Source organism: Erpetoichthys calabaricus, chromosome 7 (assembly GCF_900747795.2).
Source record: "Erpetoichthys calabaricus chromosome 7, fErpCal1.3, whole genome shotgun sequence".
NCBI lineage: Eukaryota > Metazoa > Chordata > Cladistia > Polypteriformes > Polypteridae > Erpetoichthys > Erpetoichthys calabaricus.
The window spans coordinates 101,717,243-101,735,211 of record NC_041400.2 but is presented as its reverse complement, the minus strand read 5'-3'; the positions used below and the strand labels follow the sequence as shown (position 1 = coordinate 101,735,211).

Genomic DNA, 17,969 nt, shown 5'->3' with positions numbered 1-17,969 from the left:
TGAATGAGAATGGAATAAAATCAGGATCAAAATTCCCATTCCAGAATCCATTTCTCCATGCTTTTGATGTGGAACCTGCCAGTGTTGTCTCAGTACGAAGCTTCCAGCATTTCTAAAAATGGCATTGAGAGTGGTCTCAATTCTCAACCAGTTTGACAGAATTGGAATGATTTTAATACTTTGTCCAGCCAAAGAGCTTTCAAACAGAAGTGAGGGGGTACTTATCTATGTACTCTGAGCTAAGAACCAGGAGAGTCTGTTGATTGAGTAAAAAGATTGGAAAGTAGCTGGGAATACATGTGAGCTTTTAGAATCAGAAAGTGCAATTAGGGTAGTTCTGGTGGGGTAAGGGTCAAAGGGCAACTCTGGACAATAAAAAGAGAAAAAAAGAAAATTAATAATGATATGGGAATAACTATCAAGCAAGGGGAATAGCTAAAGTACAGAAGAGAAATGTACTTTTCACTCAACTACCTTGAATAGGACTCAGCATCTTCTTCTCCAGTACTCTTACAAGTCGTTTAAAAAAAAAAAAAAAAAAAAAAAACGGCCAGCTGTGGGCCAACATGGACATCATTTTGGAAATACTTTTCTTGCTGTAACCGTAGATCTACCCCATGAAGCAGCAGCCCTCATTCCACTCCAAGAATGCCAAGCATAGCATCTCATTCAGCACCGTCTTTGGTAGTATCAGAAATTTGGCAAAATCTAGATGTGGCACAAACAGGTCATTTTTGGAGTTGTCTCCATGGACAGAAGGCCATGAAATAGCCCTCTGGTAATGAAAAGAGCCATGAATAGTGATGCAGTTCCTTCTGGAGTTCCCCATCTACCATATGGCCATGATGGATAACAAGGCTTTCATAATTTGCATTAATTAATACACTTTTGCTAGTCCACATTGTCCTTTATAATGATGTGGAAAGCTGGAACCTATCCCAACTGTGCCTTTCAAAGTCTTGGACAGCTTAGTCTAAAATAATTCCCTTTTCATGTGAGCAATAGGTCTGTTGTAGAATTTCTTTCACAGGTGCAGGATGCAGGACATACATATTAGGATGAATACATTTTACAACCTTGCCCATTAAATAGTTTGTTGTATTTTCTGTAGGTTAAAAAAAATAAATGATGTGAGTATTTACCTATCTAGTGTGCACTTATAGTTTTTTTTTACTAATTGAAGTTGGCCTAAGCAGAGTGTACCCTCTGACGGACTAGCATCTGATCCAAGACTTCGAAAGGCACAGCTGGGATATGTTCAAGGTTTCCACATCATCATAAAGGAAAATGTGGACTAGCAAAAGTGTATTAATTCATTAAAATATGGGAGGTTATATCATTTAATTGCTGTATCTTGGGTGGACACTTTTAGATAATGACATCAATATTCAGCTGTTGTACACCTACAGATAAACGGCCAGACAAAAACCATAGGGACCACAAAAGTGACAGCCTTTAAATTAACTAGAAACTTTTATGCAAGCTTTCGATTGATCAGTGTTTTTTAAAAGGAAAGAAATATAATGACTGAAAATGTATTAATCATTAACTGGACAGAATGTATTAGTGTAATATGTGAGATTTTTTTTTTCTTTACATTTGGATCTACCACATTGATTCTAATGTCAAGAATAGCAAAAATCTACAATCATTCTTTATTTTCCTTAGCACCATTCACAGAATACACACCACCACATTGTGCTTTACATACCAGACAATGACACAGTTCAGAATGAATGTTAACTACAAAACCTATCAATTATATGAATTAGTTATTGGCTCAAGTGCACGTACAGAAAAATAACATAGTATAGTAGATGGTGTTTTATTAAAGCAAAGGCCTACAACTCCTCTTGAATATCTACTCCTTTTACTTCTGCAATCCCCATAATACACTCTTGTCTTTAATAGCATGTCTTACACTTGTTGCTGCTCAGGAAGCCTCAGATCCTGTATTAGATAAAGCCATTTAAAAACTTTGATGGCCTTTTCAGTGTTGTCTACCCAAAGTAAACATTGAAGCAGGATGGCAGCATCCTCAGAACACAAGAGTGCCAGTAATATTTAATATCTAATGAGAGTCTTTAAAATGTTTCTCTCGGCAGTCTGGGAATAAGCACTTTTACAGTAAAGTAGCTTGGTTATCCGCAAGTGTATATAAAAAGCAGCTTAATAAAATTACATTTAAAGTCATTTTGTTTTACAATATATTTATTTTGTTTTGTTCAAAGTGGTGCAGAACAATGGTTACATTAATTATATTCCTTAAAAGGTCTTATTAATTTCCATGCAACAATCTAGTATGACTACACATTTATAAAGGTTACATGGAACACACTGTGCATGAAGCAAAGTGAAGCAAGTGTGGAACTCCTGGAAAAGGCCACAACATGAGCTTCTGCAATTGAGTAATGCAGCAAATCTGATAAATAAAATCAACAGACTTTACAAATTACACTCAATTACATAGCAGAGAAAAAGAGGACAAGGAAATCCTTCCAAAATAAATTTTACTTGTTATAATTATATACTTTTCTATATTAGGCATATATAAACAAAGTGAATTAATGTGAGCTAGTAGTTTTCCTCAGAAAAATATACCAACAACATGTATTAGCATGTACCATTGTAAAGTGCTAAAACCATTATCTACTGTAAACTGTTAACAGCTCTGTATTATGATGAGCAACCTGTTATAACAGAGTGGAACTATGTAATGCAAAATTAAAAAAAAAAACCCCTCACAATCATCATCCATATTATTAACCGAGAATGGTAAACCGGATGGCATGGATGCAGGTACACGGCGATGGGACCATGAGACATACTGCGCAGGCGTGTACAGCGCGCGTCTCATAAACCGCACGCGAAGTCGTATCCACCACGAACGAAGGAGTCACGGCCCAAAAACGAAAGAGCTTAACTGACGTGAATGAGAAATGAAGCAACAATGCGCCCATAGCTAACGACTAACGACACAGCCATACAAAAAGAGGATTCTGCGTTGCAGCCCAGATTTAAACAGAAGAGGCTACAGCAGCCCCACAGGTCCATAATGATAGTACGGAAGGCGCAGGCGTCACCGCCATATTGTGAGTGGCACTACTACGGAAGGCGCAGGCGTCACCGCCATATTGTGAGTGGCACTACTGCGGAGTGAAATTAGGAATAATGTGCTGCTTGGGATTGTACAAACCGCTGGACGCTTTACACCGAATTCAAACATAATACAGCTCAACGATACAAACACGAGCCCACCTAGATAAGATCAATGAATGCAGGCGCCTACAACGCGCGTCTGAAACTGCGGAAGCAAAGCAGGCACGGGTTCAAAACGAACGAGCTCGACTGACGGATATAAAAACACAAGCCCAGCTGGATAAAATCAATGAACGCAGGCGCCTACAACGCGCGGCTGAAATGCCGCAAGCAAAGCAGGCACGGCTCCAAGACGAACAAGCTCGACTAATGTATTTCAGGATACCCAACGCCGGAGGTAGGCGAGCGAAGCAAGCAGGGGGCGGAGCCCCCCTTGTTTGTTGATAAGAGCAATCTATGTAAAAAATATTCATATAATCATTTATCTAAGGGATGTATCATTCTTCCGCTAAATTTCATACCTTTGTGTCCTGTAGTTTTCACCAAAGATTTAAAGATGAATGAAAAATAACTTAACAGTTTAATATTTCAAAAACAACATGTACCTGTTTCCTTCATTAGTTGTCTCTAATTATGGCATGGATGCTGCAGAGAATTCCAGCAAAAGCTCAACAGAGGCAGCACAGCTAGTGGATCAGAGAAAGAAATGGTGAGTGGAAAGAGTCTGCTTTGTTGTTGTTTTTTTTAAGGTGAGCAAAGTAAGCAAGCTGTCCCACCAGACAGACAGGAACAAGATGCTGCAGAAAAATGATAAGAACTGCAAAAGTCTTTTTTCCTCTCATGTTTTATTGGAATACTTGTCAAAAGAAATTGCTTTTAAAGAAATGCTCAAATTAGAAACTGAATAACTAACATACAAAACATTCTGCCAGAGAACACAAATAAGTAAAAGTAAAAAAAATATACAGTAATATGCAGAAAAAAAGTATACAATAGTCACATGGCTCCTTGACAAAGGGAATTCTTTAGTTATCTGTACATTTTTTGATATTAAAAATCAAATGTTTTCACCCATTTCATGAACAAATGCAAGTTAACATGTTTAATTGGCCAAATACCAAATTTCTGTTTGCTACATGCATATTCTGCTGCACATTGGTCCTCCACTGTTACAAAATAGTCACTAAATTTAGTCAGTGAACATGACCATTAACATGATGCTAAAAGCATTGACTTTAGTATAAAAATAGATTTTGAACACTGATTCCACTAACACTCTTATAATGCAATAATTTAAAATTGGGAGAGAATATTATCTACCTTGGGAGATAAATATCATAAGGAGAAAGATTTCTTGACCAAAAAAAAAAAAAAGTGTGCAGTATATTGTGCAATGACTACAGATTGGCTACTACAATGGTGCCATTGCTAAACATTGACCATTTAGCAGACTAGGGTTCGCATCCCGGGTCCTTCCTACGTGAAGTTTGCATATTCTCCTTGTGTCTGTGTGGGCTTCCTCTGGGTTCTCCAGTTTCCCCTCACTGTCTAAAGACATGTTGGCTAGGTAAATTGGCAACGTTAAACTTACCCTGGTGTGTGTTTGTTGTGTGTGTTCACGGGCTGGTGTCCTGTCTGGGGTTGTTCCTTCCTTGCGACATATGCTTACTCGGTTAGGCTCCTGCACCACCCGGTCAGGGTTAAGTGGGTCAGAAAATGACATGACATTTTCCCCTTTGGTGGCAACGGCTGGCTATATTATAATATATTATAAAGATAAGAACCATCTTATTTAAAATAGTAAAAATGTGATATGTATGAGTGTGTAGTATCTTGCTTTTAGGAGATCGACTACAGGGTAAACACTCCCCCTTTATTAATTTTCTCAGGTCTTTTAGACACTCTGATTTATGCTCATGGCCATACTACCATCTGTCTGAATGAATTTTCTTCTCATCTCTGTCCCTCACTGACCATCCTCCACACACCTCCTTCACCCGACTATTACAGAGGGCTGCTACCCTGCAAGTCTAATTTTGCAAAATGACTGGTCATTGCTGCTTGTCCCAATAACAATAAAACAATAGGTACTGTCTAACACTAGCCTTTTCACTATCATAGATTTATGCTGTCCAACTCTTGCTGGAAAGTGACTTAATTCATTAACTATTTCTCTTTGGCATTCCCTTTCAGAGTCTGTCTATGAGGGTTCACTGGTCATGCAGATTGTAAAATTAGAATGTCGCATGAAAAACAAACTCTTCTCTGCAGTACTTTGGATCTTCCATTCTATATTTCTTTAATATCTGACTATATTAGCAAATGCTTATATTTTTTGCTCTAATTTTTCTTGTATTTTAAATATTGTGTAATCTTTTTTGATAAGCACAGTATTTTTGTCTGCTTCGTAAAGTACCTAGAACTGGTGCTCTAATACTCAAACACTTTTATCAAATTAAAAAAAGACCCAATTTATTTCTGACAGTTTGCAGTACTTCTAATTCTATCACTACGACTTTACATACACTGTTACAAGTGTGTTTTGTTTAAGCAGGCTATACACTATTTTCCCTCCAATCTCTACATTTTTTCTGTACAATATTTAGGCAAAAAAATATATTTATTTGTTTGGTATTAAGCATGACTTCAAAACTTCAGTGATAACAATTAGAGGCAAAGCAAGTTAATGGTCATCTCCTTCAAATATTTACTTATTCATAGGATGGTGCAGTAAGGACGTGGTTATGTTCATCTTCAAAGCAGGAATCATGCATAAAAATAAAGTTTAAAACTTTTACAATTCAACTTATTATTTTGGTAATTGCCGATTTAGAACATTAAATAAACCACTAACTGACAATATTTTCAGATTCGCTTCATATATCAGACATAGGTTCAGATTAAAAAGAAAACCAATAAGACATGTAAGGTTATCCAACATTTGTACTTTAACTTTTCTGCAATGAGGGGAGTCTGACTAAATACTACCCACCTATGAAGTGAAATCTTTCACTTATACCATTCAACACATCGGGATGAGCCTCTAGCACCATGCGGACAATGAAAGCCATCTCTGACTACATTAAAATGCATCCAACAAAGACGACACACATGGACAACTTGGTACATGATGCAAGGTAAACCTATCATAAGGACAAAGTAAAGTCACTGTGAAAGAATTTAACAATAATATCAATTGTAATACTAGAGAAAACAAGCAAGCAAAAAGGCAAAAACAGGAGAATAAGCTGGTACAATGCTTAAATTTGAGCAATGGCAGACACGAAAAAACAAACACAAGTCAGGAGGTGAAAATATATGACAGATAAAGCGTTGCTAAGCAGAAAAAAACTTCACTAAAAAGAAATGAGATCTGTCAGCAGAAAAAGATTGTGAAAACAGATTATGGAACAATATCTAATTTCCTGGCACAGATAATTCCTGCAGCATGCCTGTTGAAACCATTCAAAGTCAATTCTTAGTTACAAAGATGACACATTAATTCTTTGGTGATATAACCAATTGTGAGACAGTCTATATTTATGGCTTCATTAATACTTATCAAAGCCCAATATAATGTATTAATTCAAAATGTATGAATGGTCACTTGTACAATGATGTATGGTCTCTGGTATCTTAAAAGTCATTCTGCAAAGCCTATTCTCCAGTATCTTAAAAGTTATACTGGAAAGTCTATCTTTTGCGATATTCTTTCCTAAGCTAATTAGGGATTAGAAAATAGGATACAGTGGGTTGGATAATGGATGGATGGAAAATAGAAATTATGCCAGATTGGCTGATATAGCATTAAGCTTTTCAAAATACCACACCCACTCAAGCTTTAAGTTAGACAAGAAAGAAGATCTTGTATAACTGCCAGTGTTGTGATAATTAAGTTCTTACTTTCAGTCTCTTTATGTAACAATAGTGAGAATGACTTTTAATGACAGAAGTGATTAAAGCTCAAATAAGAAAGCACAGTTTATAAGAATCATTGCATATCTCTTCTATTGATCACAGAACTTAGGAATCTAGAGTAGTGAGAACCATTTGGTGGATTTAACACTCCAGGAATCACAACATCCTGTGTTTTCATCAGCACAGCTGCTCTAGGCTCTGAATGGCACAGCCTCTCTCGATGCTCCCAAAACAAGCTGGCATCATGTGGTCCATGAGGAATTTCAGCAAGAGCAGCATTCTAACAACAAAAACATTCAAGAAAAGAAACACATACATCAAAATAGCCTTAAACATTGTTCCACCTATTCTGTGAACTACCTAAGAATTACTCTCAGCTTAACACTTGTTGCACATTTTATTAAGAGAATAAATTTAAAAACTACATTATCTTTTCTTGAATAATTTTCTGAATTGAAAAATCCAATTCAAGAGATCCCAATTTATGCACATTAATTTTAGTATATATGATAGGCAACAGAGGTGGTGGCAATGTGAGCAGCACACCAAAGTAAATACTTTACTTGATGGGATGCTTTCACACTGTGGTTTAAATGTTCCCATATAATTTCACTCTAACATACCGTATTGTAAGTATATTCTGTTTTATAGCTTTGTTTAGGACTTGAATTGCTTGTTGTAGAGTAATGCTCAGGCATCACAGGACAATGACCTGGAAAAAGTGGTCTAAAATCTAATGCGTCGGATGGTTTTAAGTATATTCTGTGAGACTGATGGTTATAAATTCGGTAATGCATATACAGTATTCTCAGTCTTCATATTTAATCCCTGGCTCAGACACTGTTCTTCCTATTTCATAGCCATGCCATAGTTTGGTTTTCCTCATATATCTCAAAGGAATTCATTTTAGTTTAATTGTTAATAGTAAATTGGCACAGCAAGAATGAGTGTGATTATGTGTGTGTTCAGGCATGACAGGCTGATGCTATTGGGATAGGTTCAAGTGCTTTTTGACCCTGGGTTGGACTAAGCAAGTCAAGAAAAAGGGCAAACAGACAGTTGGATATTCAAATCATAGACTAGTATTGAGAGCCTTTATGTAAAATATGCTAAATCACTGGAAGGAGCTAAAAGGAATACTCCACCCAAACATGTATTTATTAATATATTACTTGCCCCATGAAGTTTGTACTGATGACTGAGAACACTTTTTTAATCTTGTGTTTTCATGCAGAACAGAGATAAAGTTTTTGATAGAACAGGACTCCAAGTGATATCAACAGTGCAAAGTACACTAAGAGATGTATAAAACAAAATATTAAAAAAGGTGAGTGAAACATTATCGGGAATAGAATATGTGTCATACATGTGCATATCTAAGATTCATAAACAAGCAGAAGGTCAAATCAGCTGTGTAGCTTCACTGGCTGCCACCAAATAATCCCAAAGATGAATTGTTGATAGGATTTTGAATGTAACAACAGAAAGCAGGGTATAAAATTCAAATGCTTGTTTGCATCTAAGCTCATTCCATTTTCAGTGCATGACAGCGTTTTTCAAATGTGGTTTATTTGACAATATTTAACTGAAAGTACATACGTTTGACATGAGTAATGAGATTTTTTAGATATTGCTTGCTGTTGTCATCATAGACATGCAAGTCATCACAGACACCTATTCTATCACAAACTTTGTTACCTCTGTTCTGCATGAAAGAATTAGATCAAAACATTTTCTTGGTGATTACTACAAAATACAAAGAGTAAGTAACATATAAAAAATATCCAACTTTTGAGTGAATTATTCCTTTAAAATGCAGTTCCCCTAAAATGCAGTGGGACATTAGTTTCATTACTTTAAGTTACATATTTATTGGAGAAAGCCAATTCTACAGGAGACCTAATGCGTTATATAAAATTCTATGCATTCACATATTAGTTATACATATATTTTTTGCTATTAATACACCAATTTTCATTTTTCACTAGCATATATTCAGAGCACTAAATTCATAGATATTAAGAATGAAGAAAAACAAAATGATCACCTACTTTTAGGATTGATTTTCGATTTTTCATGTCTTTTTTCCATGGCATTATATAGCGTTTTGGTATCACAGGAAGACTTGCTGAGAAAACTGGAAGATGAACATGGACTAGCCTGTTTGGAAAAATTGACAGTAACATTTAATTTGATAGTGATTACTACTGATTTTGTATACACTGAACTAATATAACATTTGAAAGGAACAAACACATTGAGTCTCAAACCTTCAAACCAACACATAGGCTGCTGCATCATAAGAAAAGCAGTATATAATATTTTTGATGAAAATATGCCAGTCAGCCCAATGTAGCTTGGCAATTCCAATTCCTCTATCATTTTCAAAACTGAATCTGAATTAGAAGGCCCCATAATACTATTATCTAAACAAAACTACTTGTTAACCATATATTTTTATCTTTGTGTGATGAAACACTTTAAAACAATTTTTACCCTTAACTGGAATTTTGCTTCCCTATTTTTATTAAACTCATTTAAAGATTCAGCAGTATTGAAATATCTGTAGACACTTTTAGGGTCTTCCAGTAATAGTGTTTTAACAGAGACTAGAACTGCTCATAGTATTCCTCAGGAGAGGGAATTCTACAGCTTCAGTCCGTCTCATATGATATACTTTCAAGTTTCAAGTCCCCAACATCTAATTGTATCTTTTCATAGATAGATAGATAGATAGATAGATAGATAGATACTTTATTAATCCCAAGGGGAAATTCACTTGAAGTGAAAGTGATACCTTTTTCAAACTTCCTTTGAACATTTCAAATTTTCTTTATAATTGTTGATCTTATGAGTGCATAAGACCAAAGTTTACTTCTGGATTTGTGTTATCTGTTAGACAGCTGTCTTTTTTCTTATATTATTTCTTGCCTAGCTCCTTACCCATCCATTAAAGTCTTATTAAATTTCCCATTGCTTCTAAACCTTGGTAACTCCGCCATTTGGAAAAATGCCAGTCCCAAGCCCGGATAAAGGAGGAGGGTTGGGCGCTGGGCTAGCAACCCGGCTCCGTAAAAAAGCTATTGCTACGGAAACAACAAGCAGAAACCAAAGAAATCAAGAATCTCAGCCGGGACGCTCCGATTCTGCATGGATGACGACGATGGAGAAAAGCCGGCAGGCTGTCCAGAGTCCGATGAGAAGAGGAATCGTCTCAGAATCATCAACGACCAAACTCGCAACGTGGAATGTTCGGACGTTGTACCAATGCGGCAAATTGGGACAACTGCTTCACGAGTTCGACAACTATGGTCTGTACATTTTGGGCATAAGTGAGATGCGATGCGATGGACAGGAAGTGGACCATCCTATACTCCGGCCATATTGAGCAGCATGTGGCTGGCGTTGGGCTCGTCCTGAACCAGCTGGCTGCACAAGCCTTGCTGGGATGGAAGCCAGTCAATGAACGAATCATCACCGCTCGGTTCCAATCACGGCACTCGAAGACAACCATGGTCCAAGTATATGCACCAATCGAGGATGCGAGTGAGGACGAGAAGGACGCTTTCTACGAACAACTGCACGACACACTCAATGGCATTCCAAAGCACGACGTCCTTATTCTGATGGGAGAACCCAACGCCCAAATTAGCAATGATCGGCGAGGATGGGAACATGCGATCGGTCTGCATGGATCGGCGGTGGACACCAACGACAACATAGATCGCCTGTTTTCCCTTTGCAGCCTCCTCAATATCACCGTCGGGAACACATATTTTGCCCACAAGACCATTCACAAGAAGACTTGGCGCTCACCTGACAGAAACAACAGCAACGAAATCGATTATATCTGCATCGGGAAAAGGTGGAGATCATCACTCCGGGATGTGAGGGTCTATCATGGCGCCGATATTGGATCAGACCACCATCTCCTAGTGGCCTCGGTTCGGCTTAAATTGAAGAAGACACCGGCACAGAAACCCGCCCGACCATTCGCCATTGAGTTCATAGATCAAACTTCTAGCAACCTCTTCCAACTGGAATTGAGGAACCGATTCCAGTTGCTGCAAAACGATGTAGGCACCGACATCGAAGGCCAATGGACACAGATTAGGGACGTCATAATTGAAACTGCTGAGGATGTCACTGGACACAGACAAGGGACGCAACGCAAATGCTGGATCTGGGACCACACGTGGACGTTGATCGATGAGAGAAGACAGGCGACGCACCACTGTGACCAAGCGAAGACCGCCAGTGAGAAAGAAGCGACCGCCGTCAGATATCAAGATCTCGATCATCAAGTCAAGCGGGCCTGTTGAGCAGACAAGAAAGCGTGGATGGAGAAGAAGAGTGCCGAAGCCCAGGAGGCCGCCGACAGAAACAACGCAAAGACGCTCTACCACATTGTACGAGAATTGTCTGGTGCCAAGAGCAACGCCAACGTGCCTATTAAGAGCAAGAACGGCGATATCCTCCTCAGCAAGGAAGATCAGAACGCCCGTTGGATAGAGCATTTCCGCGAGACCCTCAACCAGCCAGCTCCGGACTCAACCCACGATTTCGATATAATCGTTCCTTCTGATCCTCTGGAGGTGAGTGTGGATGGAATCACAACGGAGGAAGTAAAGAAGGCGATTCGAAGTCTTAAGAACAATAAGGCCCCAGGGTTAGAAAGGATCTCCGCAGAAATGCTGAAGCATGGTGGAGACGAGATGATCCGACGATTGACCCGACTGCTAGATAGCGTCTGGCGGGAAGAACGGGTCCCGTTGGACTGGAAACGAGGCTCCATTGTGAAGCTGCCAAAAAAAAGGGGCCCTCTATGACTGTAACAACTGGAGAGGAATCACATTACTGTCGGTACCTGGAAAAGTGCTTGGCATCATTCTGCTAAACCAACTCCGTCGTGCTATAGACCAAATGCTGCGAGAAGAACAAGCGGGGTTCAGACAAAGACGATCGTATAGTGAACAGATATTTTCGCTCAGGAACATTATCGAGCAATGCACCGAATTCCAAAAACCACTCCTGATAAATTTCATCGACTTCAAAAAAGCCTTTGACAGTATCCACTGTAAATCGTTGTGGTGCATAGTCGCACTCTATGGCATACCCCAGCGCTTCATCCCCATCTTCAAGAATCTGTATCAAGGCTCAAGCTGTTGTGTGAAGACCGAAGAGGGCCACACGGATTTCTTTGATATCGAGATGGGTGTCCGCCAAGGTTGCGCCCTATCGCCTTTTCCTCCTTGCGATCAACTTTGTCACCAAACGCACGATGGACAACGCGGGTTTTGGTATCAGCTGGAAAGACCAAGCTCGCCTCACCAACCTGGATTTCGCGGACGATGTAGTGCTACTAGCCTCGACCAAACCCTCCCTTCAACGAATGACCATCTCACTGAGTGAAGAGGCTTCGAAGGTGGGTCTTCGCATCAGCACTGAAAAATCGAAGATCATGACCATCAACCGAAGGACCAACGGAGGAATCAAGATCGAGAATAAACTGGCAGATTAGGTCGACCAGTTTACATACCTTGGGAGCGTCATGGCCAAGGACGGTGGGACGGACGTGGACGTCAGCTACAGAATTGGCAAAGCCTCAGTAGTCTTCCAACGCCTCCTCCACCAAATTTGGGCATTGGCATCAGTCAGCACGCCCATCAAGATATGCCTCTTCAACACCATTGTTATTCCGACAGCCATCTATGCTAGTGAGACGTGGAAACATACGAAGCGGGTCGCTGGAAAGCTGAACACATTCCAACAACGCTGCCTGAGAAAAATTCTTCGAATCTCCTATCGTGACCGCATCACAAACGAAGTTCTAAGAAGAGCAAACACTCGCCGACTGGAAGCGATTGTCGCCAAGCACCGAATGCGTCTTGCAGGGCATGTTCTCTGCCTACCAGAAAATCGGCACCCGAAGATCGCGATGTACTGGGTTCCCCCATGGGGGGAAAAAGGAATGTTGGACGACCAAAGATCACCTGGAGAAGAACCCTGCATGAAGACCTCAAGAACATCGACATCAGTTGGCAAAATATGAATGCTATTGCTGAGGATTAACCTCGTTGGTGGACGCTTGTTGCCCGATGTGCGGAAATGCACGGGAGGAACTAAGTCTAAGTAAGTCTAAACCTTGGTAGTATAATTGACTTGTACTGAATAAAGTATAAATTCAAACCAATTCCACTGCTTCAAGTCATTATTATACCTGGATGCTTATGCCATTTTTTTAAAATTTTGCTGCATCTCATAAAAATTTACCTTACTAAATTTAAATTACAAAAACACGGTGAAATGTATTCAGTTCTCCATGGACCTCTTCTATGTATCCTTAATCTGATAATCATCAATCACAATGTTCCTTCAACATTTTTCAAGCAATTCACTCTTCCTACATTGTCTTTCTTGTGTCATCTGCTTCTCATCCATGAACACATTTCTCATTACATCCCCAGTTTTGCAGGTCACCTGCAATCTAACGAGTATTTCCTTCAAGCAACTGTTTTACTAGCATTTCCCTTTACTTCCTTATGTTTTCACCTGCCACTGCTTACAATTGCCATCACTACCTCTACATTACACCACCATATTTTCTTATGTGGTCCCTTTGTCCAACCACAGACTTCTTCTGTTGTTTTCGAGCAAACATTCTTCATTGCTTCCCACTTGCTACTCAACAATTAATATTTTTGAAAGTTCATTAGCTCTTTTTCTAAAATTTAAGCACATTTATTTTCCATACTCTCCTTCAACTTCAGTCCTTGAGCCTCGGTACATGCGTTCTAATTACTCTTCTTCATATATATGACAAAAAAAATTCCTATGACCTTTGTTTGTAGAAAGTTAGAGGGGTGAAAAATGCCAGTGGAGTAAGTGTAAATTTGGATATTAGCAATGAAATAGTTCTGGAGGAAGTAGAGAAGTTTCACTACTTTGGTGATCTGCTGAGTGCAAACAAGGTTGCAAGATCAGCAGTGATGGTGAGGGTGAAAGGTGCCTAGAAGAAATTCTGGGAACTCTATCCCATTTTGACTTCTAAAGAAGCTTCTCGGACTTTGAAGGGAAAATTTGCCAAAGCTTTGTGTGTAGTATGCTCAATAGGAGCAAGATGAGGCTGATAATGGTGGAACATAAGGCAAAGTTGGAAAGACCAAAAATGAGAATAATTAGATGGGATATGTGGAGTGTAACAGAATGAAAAAAGGTGAATACTGAGTTAAGAAAAGATTGGGTGTAATGGTGAGAGGTGCTGTGCTGAGGAGAAACAGGCCAAGGTGGTCTAAGCATGTGAAGAAACACACCAAGATGAGGGTGGAGGAGAAAGAAGATGTGGTTGGAGATGGTGTAAAATTATATGAAAAATGTCTCACCCATTGGATGTCAATGGTATCATAAATATTGGGGTGTTTAAAAAAAATAAATCACACAATACACTATAACAATAACAATTAAATTTGGCTAGATTTAATAGCAGACCTTTGACAATACTTAGTGGTCGAGTTCAGCGATTGGTCATTAGTATGCAAAGATTCAAAAGCAAAGGACAGCAGTAATGCTTTTATAAAACAAAACATTTCAAACATCTGAGAACCTAGCCTATGACAGGCAATGGTGTGAAAGTTTTGAATTCTTGATGCAAGACACTGCATACTACTTTGGAGTTTTTTTTTCCTTGAATTACTCAAATGAAATATGTATGCCATTTGGAAGAACAACAACACTAATGTAAATTCTTTGTTTGAACCTTTTTATCTGCAGTATGTAACTTTTATCACGGAACAACAACAACATTTATTTATATAGCACATTTTCATACAAAAAGTAGCTCAAAGTGCTTTACATAATGAAGAAAAGAAAAATAAAAGACAAAATAAGAAATTAAAATAATACAACATTAGTTAATATAGAAAAGGAGTAAGGTCCGATGGCCAGGGTGGACATAAAAAACAAAAAAACTCCAGAAAGCTGGAGAAAAAAATAAAATCTGTAGGGGTTCCAGGCTACGAGACCGCCCAGTCCCCTCTGGGCATTCTACCTAACATAAATGAAACAGTCCTCTTTGTAGTTAGGGTTCTCAGGGAGTCACTTGATGCTGATGCAACAACCCAACAATAACAATTGCAATAATAATAACCTAACTGGAGTGGTCTAGAAGCCTCAGGTGCAGCAAAATAAAACGAAACAACACAACAACAACTCTAGGCTTACTCACTAATTAAGACTACTTTATTTCAAAGGTATTAATATAAGCATCCCCCAAATAAATTTACTTTAAAACTTTGAAATTTGCAGAGAGACAAAAATAGGGGGACAACAAACACAAAAAGCGTGACGTCCTGCATAACTGAATATGAAGCTGGCCGCACAAAAGAAAAAAAAATGACAAAGCATTGTAAAGAAAATTCTTCTGAACACAAATATTGGCGTGTAAATTAATGGTATAGTTTTGCTTACTACAGGTAATCCAGTTTGACTAAGAAACTACTGAGATAGAAGCTCAGGAAACAGGGTTCAAGTTTCAGGCCACATCAATGAGAACCCTTCACTTCGGTTATATTTACTAGGAGTCACCCGTCCCCCAACATCAACCCCAAACCCCACCCCAAAAGTACTCCATGCAGGCTCAAAACCATCCTGTCGGTGATGGGCTGACAGTCCTTCCTGGGTTGGTTCCTGCCTCTTCCAGTTCAAAAACACTATGACGAATAACGTAATAGGTTTAAAAAAAGGACAATTGTTTTCCAAAGTTCGGAATCTGCCTGAATAGAATGTCCTTCTTGGTAAAAGGTGCGCTCACTGACTCGAGTTTTCGACTGGGGGACGCTTGGCGAATTGGCTCTGCATATAACACAGACGATATGCCCACAACACTAAAAGAGTTTGCATAATTTTTAACAAGCAAAAAATGTATTTTCATTTCCATAGAAGAATACGAGCCTTCAAGAAGATAAAAACACTCAATTCTGAACAGAACAGAATGTCCTTTAGGGAAACGCTTCTCGCAAGATACATTAAGTACCAGTGCTAAGTCACAAATAGCTTATAATATGCTGCAGAGAAAAAGCGGAAATAAAAACACACTTGAAATTTGTGGGGGCTAAAATTTTGGAGCACTTACCCTTTTATGTCAGTGTTGGTTGCTATGCTGTCCATCTTTGTTGACAGTAGAACAGAGACTGGCAACCTCTCGACTACAGCTGTAGCAGTGCAATCCGAGCGCTAGTTGACCAAAGCCCAGGCACCACCCACTTCCGCCGCTGCACACGATTTCAAAATGACTAGGTGCCGCTAATCGATTTCTAACGAGATTCGCTTGCTTTCTGAAAGATAATGAAAACCAGTTTATATCATCTCATCATGTGACCTGCTTTTTCATGTTCGGACTTGGGCGCAATTAACTTCTACTTTAAGGCACATCGGGGCTTATCCCTCCCTCTCAGAGGTAAGAGAACGGACGCATATAGAGCACCTGGGCATGAAGCAGCTAGAGGGTTTTAGTGTCAAAACAGAAATTAAATCTTATCCCCCCCAATTTTCTTACAGTTTGAGCTCACAGTCGGCGATTTGATTTTGTATGGAAAAGTTCACGCATTTAACTACTGTATACAGAGAACTGCTTTGTTTCACAGAATTCCATAGCTTATTATTTCTTTGTCATTTAAAGACTCGATGTTTATACGTATATATGTTTTTTAACACAGGCGAGTAACTTAGACTGAATATTTCCGTCCTTGTCTATAGTCATACAGAGCTTCTGTCATACATTCTTGGGCATGTTCACCAAAACTGCTTAAGGTTCTGAAATAAAATAGCAGTAAATACTAGTAATATAGCTAGAGAATAGACCTATATTCTGGCACATTACTGGCTTTTCCAGATTTCTTAGAAAAGCCCTATCCATCCATCCATCCATTATCCAACCCGCTGAATCCGAACACAGGGTCACGGGGGTCTGCTGGAGCCAATCCCAGCCAACACAGGGCACAAGGCAGGGAACCAATCCCGGGCAGGGTGCCAACCCACCGCAGGACACACACAAACACACCCACACACCAAGCACACACTAGGGCCAATTTAGAATCGCCAATCCACCTAACCTGCATGTCTTTGGACTGTGGGAGGAAACCGGAGCACCCGGAGGAAACCCACGCAGACACGGGGAGAACATGCAAACTCCACGCAGGGAGGACCCGGGAAGCGAACCCAGGTCCCCAGGTCTCCCAACTGCGAGGCAGCAGCGCTACCCACTGTGCCACCGTGCCGCCCTAGAAAAGCCCTATTCAAACATAAATTCAAAAAAATAAATAATCTATAAACTAAGTGCATTATTAGCAGGAAAACGAGAAAATCAACCAAAAATTATTTAATTTGAACAAGCAAAAATTTAATTTGAACATTACAAGTAAGTGTGGTCAGGAGCCATGTAGTTTGAAAAACAAATAATTATTATTCTGAATGGATGGTTAAAATGGGATTCCTTTTAAAATAAATATGTTCCTTCTCTTCCCTTCCCTAAAGTGCTTTTTTTTTTGTTCCAACGCAGCACTAATTGGGAGTAAAAGCCTACCATCATAAGAGGTGTACAGGAAGAAAAAGCATCACAAGGGAGCAGAAGGCACTCACGCACTTAAAAATAAAGACACCAGAGTGGATCTTCAGAGCGATGTCATTGGGAACCATTTTTGGCTCCCAAAAGACTCATCCATGTGAAGGTTCCATAAGTAATCTGTTTATTTAGATCTGTAACAGGCCCCATACAGTAAATAACCATGAATGGATGGCAACACATCTATAAAATAACAATGGCTCATGACTTTAAGCTACTCTTGCTGCATACGTACATATGTAACACTAACCAAGTACAGATTTTCTTAATCTTAATGTCCTGCTTGGTAACCTGATGTACATTAAAAAGTCATTAAATGTCATTGAAGAACCAT

General features: G+C 39.2%; 2 protein-coding genes across 4 annotated transcripts in view; one reads left to right on the top strand and one right to left on the bottom strand.

Moving 5' to 3' along the window:
- The window catches only part of c7h5orf63 (chromosome 7 C5orf63 homolog), a 389,765-nt gene that overhangs the window by 258,344 nt on the left and 113,452 nt on the right, over nucleotides 1–17,969 (top strand). The window lies entirely within an intron of this gene.
- LOC114654594 (testis-expressed protein 43-like) lies at nucleotides 3,958–16,452 on the bottom strand. Of its 2 annotated transcripts, XR_007935392.1 has the most exons (4): nucleotides 16,148–16,452; nucleotides 9,069–9,177; nucleotides 5,545–7,297; nucleotides 3,958–5,499 (listed from the first exon to the last, which is right to left on the bottom strand). XR_007935392.1 is itself a non-coding variant. In XM_028805218.2 (3 exons), the coding sequence occupies exons 1-3, from the start codon at nucleotides 16,180–16,182 to the stop codon at nucleotides 7,091–7,093; spliced, it is 351 nt and encodes a 116-aa protein (XP_028661051.2). In that variant the 5' UTR covers nucleotides 16,183–16,430; the 3' UTR covers nucleotides 5,544–7,090. The 2 variants fall into 2 exon arrangements, 1 of the variants encoding a protein (XP_028661051.2); XM_028805218.2 differs by lacking the exon at nucleotides 3,958–5,499 and having other exon boundaries at nucleotides 5,544–7,297; nucleotides 16,148–16,430.

What these genes read in the sequence shown, in the direction of transcription:
- LOC114654594 (XM_028805218.2), bottom strand. Translation starts at nt 16,182, where the DNA reads ATGGACAGCATAGCAACCAACACTGACATAAAAGG. An exon ending in ACCAACACTGACATAAAAGG is followed by an intron (nt 9,178 to 16,147) that starts GTAAGTGCTCCA and finishes TTTTCCAAACAG; the next exon opens with GCTAGTCCATGTTCATCTTC. An exon ending in ATCGAAAATCAATCCTAAAA is followed by an intron (nt 7,298 to 9,068) that starts GTAGGTGATCAT and finishes TTTTGTTGTTAG; the next exon opens with AATGCTGCTCTTGCTGAAAT.